At 35.4% G+C, this 12,460-nt stretch overlaps 1 protein-coding gene across 22 annotated transcripts in view; it reads right to left on the bottom strand.

The window, feature by feature from the left end:
* Window positions 1–12,460, bottom strand: part of LOC110827690 (uncharacterized) — a 335,660-nt gene that overhangs the window by 245,933 nt on the left and 77,267 nt on the right. For 19 of the 22 annotated variants that reach the window (XM_087351739.1, XM_087351718.1, XM_087351723.1 and 16 more), the window contains 6 exons: window positions 10,983–11,212; window positions 9,720–9,966; window positions 8,391–8,591; window positions 7,372–7,581; window positions 6,397–6,575; window positions 525–4,661 (listed from right to left, as the gene is read on the bottom strand). In XM_087351739.1, the coding sequence (XP_087207865.1) occupies window positions 525–4,661; window positions 6,397–6,575; window positions 7,372–7,581; window positions 8,391–8,591; window positions 9,720–9,966; window positions 10,983–11,212 (5,204 nt within the window). The remainder of the gene's footprint in view (window positions 1–524; window positions 4,662–6,396; window positions 6,576–7,371; window positions 7,582–8,390; window positions 8,592–9,719; window positions 9,967–10,982; window positions 11,213–12,460) is intronic. The other 3 variants (XM_087351731.1, XM_087351732.1, XM_087351734.1) reach the window with 1 other exon arrangement.

Below are 12,460 nucleotides of genomic sequence, written 5' to 3'. Positions count from 1 at the left end.
TTTCAAAGTTAAATTACAAATAAATCTAGATTACATTAGCATGCACAGCAGTAATATTTTCTCATTTAATTTGGATTTCAGAAAGAGTACATAAGGGAAAGTTTACTGCATCATTAAATACATAGATACTGAACATAATTAAGACAAACATAACTTGTTTTACTTTCTGCAATCAAACATGATATGGAATAAGAAGTATTATAAACTAAATGTTATTTGTAAATATTTAGTATAATTTTCACTCTTGGAAGATCAAACTGGTGGTGTTAAAGAACCAAACTGTTAGAATGAAATAAAAATATTTTTGCTTCTGTAAAAAAAAAAAGGATGTTAAGAAGCATTATAATCGTGTCATTTGATAAAACTCATAATGATGTTTATGTTAACATCATGAGCTGAAATTGAACTACATACATAGAAACACAAAAAATAAAACCACACATTATTGAATTAAGTGTGGAAATTAGTTGGTGAGACAACAGATAGGTGGGAGAAGAGCAACACAAATCCACAACACAGCGCACCTTCTTTGGTTTCGAGGGAGTTGTTGTTGAAGATACCACAACTTTCTTCTCTGACTTATGATCAGAATGTCTGTGATGAAATTTAGGCGATGGATAAGGTTTTGCAGGAAGCTGTTTTTCAGTTTTCTCTTGTTGCTGCTCTGACTGTGTACTTTGTTCAGATACTTTATCACTAACAGTAGTTGTATGCTCAACAGTTGTTTTGGAGGATTCCTCATGTTTAAAATGAGAATACTTGTGAGTGGTCTGTCTTAGATGTCTTGGTTCATCAGTATCAGCCATGTATCCACTTTCAGGAAACTCACTTTGAGTAGTTTTTGCTTTTAACTTTGGAGAATCTGGTTTGATTTTGGGGGATGCTACAGGTTCACTTTTCTTTTGATCTGCTACAGGTTTAACATCATCTTGTGTAAGTGATGCACCAGGTTGCACAAAAATGGGAGGAGATCCAGGTTTTAAAGTTGGAGGTGAATGTTTCTTTTTTGATTCTGACGCATGATTATGGTGGTGGTGGTGATACTTTTTAACCTTTTCAGTCTTCATTTCAACCTTTGACGTGACTTTAGTGATTTCAGTCTTTAGTTCCTTAATTTCTTTCTTACTAGCTTGCACTTTGTCAATTGTTGGTCGTGGAGGTCCAACAAACTGAGGAGGATGGTCAAATTTAGATGGAGGAAGTGGATCTGGGTCAGTTGACTTTGGTCTTCTAGGCTGTTTTAAAGCTGGAGGAACTACTTTCCTGTACCCTAGTACTTCCTCTGTTTCACTCTCATATGGTCTCCATTTTGATGAGATATACACTGATTCAATGTCACTCTCATAATCACTACTGGCAAATTCTCCTTTAATGAATTTTGAAGGTTTTGGGGGTGGTGGACATTTTACAGGTTTGGGTACAGGTTCATCAGGCTTAAATGGAAATGGTTCTAAGTCTGGGAACCTTTCAAATGGCTTTTCAATAATAACTGGCTTCTTAGCCTCCTTTTTATGTAGTGTAACTGGTCTCACTTCTAATACTTTCTCTTTAGGGGGCAAGGGTGGTGGTACAGACTTTTCTTTCGGTGGTAATGGAGGTGGTACAGATTTTTCCTTTTGTAGTGGTGAAGGTATAGTCCTCACAGCTCCTACTATATGTCTAGATGGCTCTTTCTCTAGATCTTTTTTTAGATCCTGTTCAATGGTTTCAACAAGGGATTGTCGACGCTGAACTGGTGGTGCAGGTGCAAATCCAATTTCTGGAGGAGGTCCAGGCTCTAAAAATGTCTCAATAACCATTTCCTGCACTGGTTTAGGTTTAGACAATGTTTCTTTCCTTGGTAGGAAATCTTTTGGTATTGGGGGTGCTTTCAATTCAAATTCATCTTTAGAACCAGGAGGCCACATTTTCTTTGCTTCTGATGGCCGCAGCACCTTTTCTTCCACAACAGGTGGAGATGGTACTTCAGGTACTGGTAGAATAGAACTAATTGTTTTTGAATCTTCTGCAAGTTCTGACTTTATTTCCACATGTTCAGTGGTTGTAGTCACAGACTGAATTTCACTCTCCTTCACTGCTGATGAGTGAACCACACGAGCCTCTGCAACATAATGCTGAATATTTGAAGGAACAGATGGAGGTGTTGAATGTACATGTAAGATACTACTTTTGGTTTCTACTTTTTCTTTTTTGTAATCTCTTGTTATTATTTCAGAATCTGGTATCTCTACTTCCTTCGCCTGCTGCTGTGCCTTGAGTGGTGGTGGCCTTTCCTGAACCTTCTTTGTTTCTTCTTGCTGCACTTGAGTTTCTTTGTGTGACTTTGTATCAGATTCTTGATTCACAGAAGAAACTGGTTCTGTTGGAGGCCACGTCTTTTCAACGCTTCCTTTCACTGCCCATGGTATGACTGGCTTCTCCTCTACTGGTTGTGGAGGAGGCCATGCATTCCTCAGAGCAGAATCTGGATGTCTGTGTGCCCATATTTTATCCATGGCAAGCCCTTCCATTGATGGTTTAGGAGACATGGCTTTTTCAAATTGCTCTTGGTCTGTTGATACAGGTTTGGCAATTACAGACTCAGGTTCTGCTGTCTTATGAGGAGTCCATAATTTCTCCATAGCAACACCTTCTGCTGAAGGCCTTGGAGATGTAGCACATCTTATGTCTGTTTCTTGCACTGATGATTTAGTGATGGAAGGAGATACCGATTTATCTGGTAAGTCAGGGATAAGGGGTTTAGGAGATTTTATGTCCATTACAGGTTCAACTGGCAGGCCAACAACCTCTGGCTCTGGTGTTCGACGAGAAGCCCACAATTTCTCCATTGACAGTGCCTGTGCTGAAGGTCTTGGTGACACAGATCTTACAGATTCTGTCACTGATTGTTCTGATTTTATTGTGGACATTTGTACCTGAACTGTCTCTGTAGATGACTGTTTAAGCACAGGTGGTTGGATTATCGTACTGGGCTTTACTGGTAGTAAGTCTGAAGCATACTGATCAAGACTTTGAACCTCTTCAGGTGGCTGTGGTGGCCAGACTGGTTTAGATGGTGCATGCTTTTCTGGTACTGGTTTGACTGCAGATGCTGAGTGCTGGCATGTCCAATCTTCAGTTCCTGGCAGGTAAACTTTTTTCTGAACAGATACTTCTTCAACAATTTCCTTCCGGATAAGATCTTCCTCAACCTCTTTTACTTCCTCTGACATTGAAACTGCTTGTATCTCTGTGAATGGTTTAGATTGTGTTTCACACTTTGCTTGAGGTTCACGTTTTTCCGCTGTGGGTGTTTCTGATCTAATTGGTGCTGGAAAAATCCTCACAGCTCCTGATGGGATTTCCACTGGTGATAAAACCCTGTGAGATTCTTCCAGCTTTTTCACTCGGCTTGACATATCCAAACGAAGTTTTGATGGAACTTCTGTTTTAGGTATGTAACCCATCTCTGGTGGTGGCTCAGGCTGAAGATTAAATTCATCTAATGAAGAAGTAGAATGATGAACATACTGCTGTGTTATGTGTTTCTCAAATTTTGATTTCTCAGTGTGAAACTGAGACTTTGTCGAAGATTGAAATGGAAATGTATTAAACTTTACTGGCTGTGAAAAATGAGAAGACTCGTGACTTTGTGAATCTAGTAATGGCAACTCTTTATGAATCTCACTTTGAAAGATTGATGAATGCTGTTCATTATCTCCCTTCAAAAACAAAGATGGTGACTCTCTGGATAGAAAATCAGCATGAGGTGGAAAAGGTTTAGGTGTCTTCTCTTCAGTGTCAATTTTCTCATGCACAGCTGGTGAAGGGCCAGCTTCAGTCTGTTTTGATGGATAATGCTGGTCAGATTCCTTAACATGTAATTCTTCAAACTGAGAAATGTTTTCCTTCACTGATGTTCTCAATGGTATGATTTCTGGTTCCTTAACTCTATCCTTTGAAACATCACTTTCTGTTTCACTTAGTTTGGATACAAAAAAATCCAAAGCACTCTTTCTACTAATAGACCCACTCTCAACTCCTGTCTCTTCATTCTGAAAATCACAACTTTGAATTGCTTGCTCTTTTATGAGTTCATGTGGCATTTGTTCTATAAATTGTTTTTCAATCATTTTCAAATCTTCTTTTATGACAAACTCTTTTCTTTCAGACTTCTGTTCTTCAATTACTGCTGTAATTTCTTTTGTTTCTGAAATTGTAGGAAATAACTCTGAGTTCCTTTCAATATGTACTGGAATTTCAATTTCTTTTCTTTCTAGTTCTTTGACAGTGGCATCTGACTCTGGCTTCTTTTCAACAAGGACTTGTATCTGAACTTGTTTCATTTCTGATTCTTTATTGGTGGGAGCTGATTCAGGCTTCTCTTCAACATGAACTGGTATCTGTACTTCTTTTGCAGTATTAGTTTCCTCTGTAGGTCTATGGAATGCAGGCAATGGTGTACGATCCATCTTGATTGAGAACAGTTTCTCAGTCTTCATACTCTCTGTCATAGATGTAGACTCTGTAGTAAGGGGTTTTCCAATTGAAGGATAGGTTCTCTGTGGGGACAAGGAGATGGGAGATGTGCCTGTCTCAGTAGTGCTTGGTTTTATGATCTCCGGCTGAACCGTCTCTGTTGTAACTTTCGAAGTTGTGGTCTGGTGATGACGGTCGCTCTGCTGCACACAATCCATTGCAAATTGATGCATTAAACAACTTACAATATTTAAGATCAGAATGTGATGCAAATTAGTAATAAGAATAAATTCAGTCCTCCAAAAACGTATTTCAAAATTAAAATCTACACTGCATTTTGGCAGTGTTTCTCAACCTTTACCATACGGAAGCATACTAAAGTACAGTTCAAGTGTATTTTACTGGCAGTACACAAGAGCACACCATGTAGCCTTTTTTTCCTTCATAAAACATAGAAATAAAAAATAACTTACTTTATGAAACCTATATACAGATATGGTTTTTTGTCAAGGAATTAGAAATGACTCTACTCTCTGTCACATGTGAGTACTGGCCACTTTCATTCCATGTACACATATCATATAAAATAATACTTTGCAGTCAATATATCACAGCACACCAGAGCATGTTTTTATTGTGTGGTGTGTGCACGCGTGAATGTTTGTATATTATGTATTGCCCTTAAGCTTTTCATTTATATGTACTACTTTGGAATTCACATTATAGTTGGTAGAAAAATTTAACAATAATAACACTTTAAGAACAATTAATAAATAAAAAAGTGACAAGCAAATAAAACACAAAGACTAAAATGGGTCATTCTGAAAAAATGTTGTGTGTAACAAATATAAATAAACTTTAAAAATGGAATAAAACTGTTAAAACCAAAACACATATGAAAAAAGAACAGTAGATATTTTCTGAGACCTTACAATAAAAAATTAACATATTATGCCAAGAGTACAAATACAAATAATTCAGAAAAATTACAATTTAAGAAAGAAACAACACTACAGACTGATAAGATGACAGAACAGTGCTGTAAAGGACTGCATTGTTGCTGCCATACTTTGCAAACTGTTAGTATGTGTAAAAACACTTTAAACTTGATACATCCAATACATCTAGACTCCCACAGCAGTACAACATTGTACCATGTCACAACGATTAAGAGACATGAAGTTGTCAGACCAGTTTCATAAGGTGTACTCGCATTACTGATAAAGCTGACCTTTACCACACACACTCAATATATTAATCAATGATCAAAGCATTCCTCTGTGACATTATTATTAGCATTTCATTTGGCACTGACTAACTCATTACTTTGTACTACAAATACATGTGCTTTATAGCAACAGTCAGGAAGCAGAGATATGATGATTGCTGTCTTCTGGGTTGTTGTGCCGTGTAGTCTGGTAGATGTCCACAGATGTACATGGTGCAACAACCCAGAAAAGAGCAATCTTCAGACTCACCGCTGTGAAAACCTCAAATCCTACAAGCAGAGATATGTTTTAAGAATTACCAAATTTACAACTTGTCAATGGCAAGCCTAGTAAATTTACATTTAATGCTTGCTTACAGCATTAAAATATATATATATACACACACACACACACTTATACTTCTATCAAATATAACTCTATTAAAAATCTCCAATATATTTATATGTTCTAATTACACAATTTCACATAAAAGTTGCATTGCTCACACAACCATTTTAATAAATCAAGGTGAAGAAAGCCTGAAAATTAAACAAATCCCATTCCTACAATCACTAAGAACATTTAAATTACACATCATACTAACACATGTGCTGCCATATTTTCTGCATATGATAATGGTTAAATATTTTATTCCTTATCTTGTTAAAGTGAAAATAAGAACAATATTATCAAAGAACTAACATAAACTTTTGTTAGTTAAAAAGCTTACCTGGATTTTTTCTTCCCTTTTATCTTTAAATACAACATGGGTCATCATTTGCAAGCTTTGCTTAGTCTGTGTGTCCATGTGTGGTTCTGACTCCAGTACAATAAAGTCAGCAATACATTGGGCTTCACCTGCAGCATTCTCAGCTTTCACTTTGTATTTACCGGAATGGCTTGGTGTAGCTACAAACAAAGTAACATTATAAGAAACAACTCATTTTCCAAAGATGGTTATCTACTCGGTAATAGCACCATGTAGCCTAATAGAAGTTCAGTAACATTTCAGAGGTCCTTGCTGCCTTCATTATCAGGCCTGGTGATGAAGGCAGAAAAGACATCTGAAATACTGGTAAACTTCTACCAGACTACACAGTGCTAGAAACCAGAAAACAGCCATCTTCAGACTCAATGCTGTGAAAACCTCAAATGCAACTTATTTTCCAAAAATCTGATAACACACTTTACATTACTGAATTATGTATGCATTTGCAAAAGCACACAGCCTTTATATCAAATTCAAATGTGGTAAAAATACCACATTTCAAAAGGGACTGTTATGAATTAACAATAAGAATGGTGATCAGGCTCAATATACTTGATTATAAAGCCAATATAAATTAAAGTTACAACAGAACAATTAAATAAGGTGATTATTTTGTTAGATGATTATCTACTTATGGAATACTTAACTTCATACTAACTTTATGCTGATCATGGGCAATAACTTGAAAAGTCAAATTGAATCATACCATATATTCACATACAATCTTTCACAGTTTCAAAGACAAAAATTAAAGTTTCTAATATTATGTTTAAGACAGGTCATCAGATGTGTAAAAGAAAAACACTGTGTCAAAAGATGTTACAAGATGATGAGTGTGCAATATATTGTTTTAATGAGAATTCTTCAGAGCAGGAATTGAGTTCCCAGAGATCTAATACAGAAAACAGTTCTAAAAATACATAATTCATTTCTTACCTTTCTCAATAATGAGAGAATAAGAATTTCCCTGGATCTTTGTTCTCAATGGTCCTCCTGGAATTGCTCCTAAAATTTGCTGGTCATCTTTGTACCAGGTCACAACAGGATCTGGAGTTCCTGTGACTTCAACATTCATTGAGATTCGCTCCCCAACTTTAGCCATTCCTGCTTGCAATCGTCGACCAAATACTGGTGGGAATATGGTCTCTGTGGATACACAAAATTTTGTCTGTATACGAGTATAAATATATACAGATGTTTTTATATACTACACATTTATTTTCAAACATTTATATTTTAACACAATTTAACATAATCATTCACAGAGTCACACATAATTAATTGGAGTAAATCTTATAAATGATCCCTCAGCATGTGCTTAAATCAAGACAGCAAAGATAAGCAGTGAACTGTCATAAAAATATGTTACAGAACAATCCTGGCCTGTGAACTTGTGGTGGGGTGATGCCAACTTTATGCTGAATACAATTATCCTGCATGGATCGTCAGGTAGGTACCAATGGTAGTGATGAAGAGAAGTCTTGAAGTACAGTCCCCCATTTGTCATAATGGTGTGCTGATCAGTTAAGCACTAGGGATAACTTTATCTTACTTTTACTTTCCCAATGTATGTATTTGGATCCTTATAACACACTTCATTATCATAACCTTCAGTCACTCCGAAACAGAGAACAAAATGAAAGAAAATAACACCAAAAACAAAGATCAACATTTTCAAAACTATAATTTTGCCTTTTGTTTTGTATGGGTGTGTAACTTGGTCTCACACACATTAAGGTCAGAACATGGATTGAAGGTTTTCACAAACAAGGTCCTGAGGAGAATATTTGAACCTAAGAGGGAGGAAGTGATAGGATGCTGAACAGACATGGACTGAAGCTGAAGAGGACAGAAACATGTAGAAGCAGTTTTGTCAGAAAGATAACATGAAACAATTACAATAATATCTGAAGAAGATTAAAGTAAATTTTATATTATTCAAAGTGCAATCTTACTTTTAACAACAACATCAGCAGTACTGCTGGCAGAGCCCACGCTATTGATAGCCTTGCACGTGTAGCGGCCTGCATCTTTCACTGTAACATTTTTTATTTCGAGTCTGGCATGGTTCAGCTCGGAACTTATTATCACATAACCATCTGTGGGACTCAGTTCTTGGCCATTTTTATGCCAACTGAGAATTGGTTGAGGATAACCTGTGGAAAAGACAGAGGAAAAGGTCAACATCAAGCACTAGCCCCATAAGTAATCACACAGAATTATTCTGTTGATAAATTTCAACATACAACTAACATGTCTGGTTCTAACAGTACATGATTTTATAACTTAGAACTCTTTATAAAAATAATGAATTTACAATTACTGGTAAAAGGTTGTAAAAATCATCTGTACTTGACGAAGTATCAGTTTTGTATAATAATACAATTTAAAGCTATTATCACACTGATGGCTGTGGTGTATGGGAAAGAAAGTTCCAAGATACTAAAACATACTTTGCAGTAGTGTGTTATAAGATAGGGTACATATTTTGAGAATAACTTTCCTGGGTATACAGAGGAAGTAAGTTCTGGGTATAATACACTTCATATTTTCAGAAAATTAACATAACAAAATACCAGTGGACTTTCTAAAAAACTGTGTTGAAGTGCAGAACTGAAAAATTAAGAAAAGTTTAAAATTAGTTCAGACTGTAAGAGGGACTAAAAACAAATGCAACATGAAGAAAATTAATGAAGATTATATACAAAGTTGAGTGAAAAGAGATCTGTGAATATCTGCAGATGGATAGTGTTGCTTGTTTTCAAAGATGTGATATATAAATGAGTGAAGACTTTAGAGAAACTGGAAAAACACAGTTGACTTCACATTTTTCATTTCTGTTCTCCTGTAATGAAATTTTTTTGAATATTTTTACCTGTTTTAGATTTATATTACAGAGCACTACATTAGTTTGTAACATGTGTGCTTATAAAAATCACCATCTTCTGGAATGTTATGCTGTATAGTCTGGTATAATTTGACAGACACTTCAGAGATGCTTACAGCCTCCACTGACCCTCTTTATGATAGACGCAGTAAGCATCTCTTAAATGTCAGTCAGTTTTTACCAGATTACAAAGGACAGTATCTGCATACTTGCTATCATGAGAAACAGAAATCTCATCAGAACATTCTTACACCCATTAATATGTGCATTCACTTTCTCACTTACATAATTTACTTATTATGCATCTGCTATTCCCTTCTGATACAACTTTCCTCAATGGCATAATATACATAATGTTTCTCAAAAGTAATATGAAACAGCTCATGTATGCACTTACCATCTACAATAGCATCCAAGATCACATCTGCCCCCTGATCAACTATTTTTCCATTAAGTGGTGAAACAAATCTTGGTGATGTTGATTTTCTGGTTGGTTTTGGTGAAGATACTGAGGTGGAAGCAGTAGCTGTAACAGTCTTTTGGTGGTCTGCAACTCCATTCACCACTTCAAGAGTTGCTTGTTGATGGATAATTGGCTTATCTTGGTTTTGTTGATGGAACTCTTGGGTCTTCTTACTTTGCATCTTTGAAACAACAATACTCATATTAAGCACAATATAATCCATATTTTCGAACTGCTTGTGAGGATGTAGCCAATGACCAAACTGAATTCCATAAATTCAATATATGTACCATATCATTTTGTTTTTCAACAGTTTGACAGTTGTGTGTTGAAATAACTTACATGATATTACAATAAATAATATCAATGAAATCAAATAAAAGGACCAAAATCATCATGCACTTTATGAAGAAAGGTAGGATCCTGATTGTAGAGAGCAGTTTTAATTCAAAGCAAGGAAATACTACAGAAGGCAAATTTCTGAATAAGAAAGACATCAATTAAAATTAAACCCTTCCTGTACAGAACGCAACAGAACATTATCAATAGTCCCTTATGTACTACATAAAACACACGTAATTTAAATAGCCCAGCAACATCCTGTTACAATTAATTTATACAGTGCCACATATAATATATCGAGCTATTTTAAACCTAATTATAAAGCAAATTAAATTATTGTATATAGTTTTGAGGCTACTGGCCTTTGAAAGTCTTTTGCTTTATACGCTAGAAAGCTATAAAAAGGTTTAGGTCATAAATGGGAAAGGATTCTCTTCCTATGGTTTTCTAGATTTTCCTGTTTGAATATTGCTCAAGGGGTTCACAGGAGCACAGAACCGGTGTTTGCCAATTCAAATACTCCACATATAATAAATCAGTGGTAGAAAGTAAAATCAATTTATCCAGAAAGTAAGTTACAGTAAGCAACAACATAATCCTGGACCTAATCTCACTTGGGTTTTCAATTTCATCTGTACCCCATAAGCATAATTTAGACAGATGGAGCTAAGAGCCGCTGTTCTCCGGCCAAGTACACCGAGCAGTATATTTACCAACATACATGGTAGAAGGTTCAGATATAAATGGGTGAAATTTTTTTAATTAAAAAGAAAAAAGAAAAGAGTGTGTGCACATGCTTGTGCATGTGTTTGTGTATGTATATGTGAAAATATGTTTTGTAAATAGTTCACTTACCTGCACAGGAGGCTTATCTCCAGTCTGTTCAAATTTTTCTTCAGAATGTGAGGAATAACTGTGAACTTGAACATTAGGTTCTGAATTTACTGTTGATGATGATGATGTTACTTGGCTTGATGATGATTGAACAATCACAGACCGCTTCATTGTAAATAATGAAGATTTTTGGTACTCAGAAATGGTGTCTTTCTCATATGGTGCAATACTTGTCTCTACAGGAGACTTTGCTGTGTGAATTAAAACACTTGCAATTAATACAATTATATACTGACACTTCAAGACAGAACATTAGAAAATAAGAATTCATTATTTTAATAGTTACTGATAAAAATTTCAGAAGAGAAATGTTCAAGAAAAATGTGCTATATTATGTCTGTAACTATAGCATCTTTCAGAACTGTTAGCATGGCCCAGTTTGATTTATAAATGAACTGCCAGACAAAATGTCTGAATATGTATGATTTCAGTTTTTCACAGCGGTGAGTATGAAGATTTCTGTCTTCTGGGTTGTCGCACCCTGATGACGGAGGCAGTATTACCATACTACACGACGCAACAACCCAGAAGACAGAAATCTTAAAAATATCTGAACATCAGTCAGAGAGACCACAACACAACTGCACATAATTTTTTTTTAAACTTCCCTATTTTCTTAATTTAGATGATCACTACTTCTCTTTCGAGCAGTCATGCAGATATAAAAACTATTTTTTCACATGTCCATGCCATCTATTAAACAAATATTAAAATAATAAATGCATCTGTAAAATCTTATGTAGTATACAAATTTGAGAAAATATTTAAATTACAACAATTACAGTTAGAAACTTACATCAAGACATCATTTTAAGGCTCTCTAAATGTTACAAGATACAGTCAAAGAACTCAAGGTGTTCAGTGCAGTAAGTAAATACAACTTTCCTTAACTGCACACATTATAACAATGAAATATCCATTCACTGCTTCACCATACAGATCTTCCTTATTTTAAATAACTTAAATCCATGTATGGATTCTATCCTAAAATGTCAACAGTCTCTATTACAGACTACATTAGTTTGTCATTAAACCATTTTAATTTTATTCATTTATTTTCTTATTATGGTAATAAAGTTAATGATGTATGTCTCTCTAGTAACTAATAATTATGAAGACTGAAAATGACTTATTCATGCACACTAAACCCAACACCAAAAATGTGACATTTTCTAGTGACTAAGACGCAGGCCACCAAAAGAGACTTCAACACCCAACCTCCTCTCGCTGTGATGTGACTTGCTCCACAGCAGCATAACATAGTAGCTGGGGTTGCAACACTGTGCAGTGAGGGAATGAAGGCAGAGTTTAAAATATCCAACTTATGATTACTCATCAGTCTATATGTGCTGTGCTCTATATAGTCTACAGTGGACCAAAAGGAACTGTGTCAAAAGATTCTAAAATCAGACATGGTGACCCAAACATCAAAAGGAACA

This window comes from Zootermopsis nevadensis, unplaced genomic scaffold, assembly GCF_977971745.1.
Source record: "Zootermopsis nevadensis isolate Lab colony 2312 unplaced genomic scaffold, Znev_1.0 Znev_ptg000020l, whole genome shotgun sequence".
NCBI lineage: Eukaryota > Metazoa > Arthropoda > Insecta > Blattodea > Termopsidae > Zootermopsis > Zootermopsis nevadensis.
The sequence above is the reverse complement of the archived record's forward strand: the minus strand, read 5'-3'. Positions and strand labels throughout refer to the sequence as shown.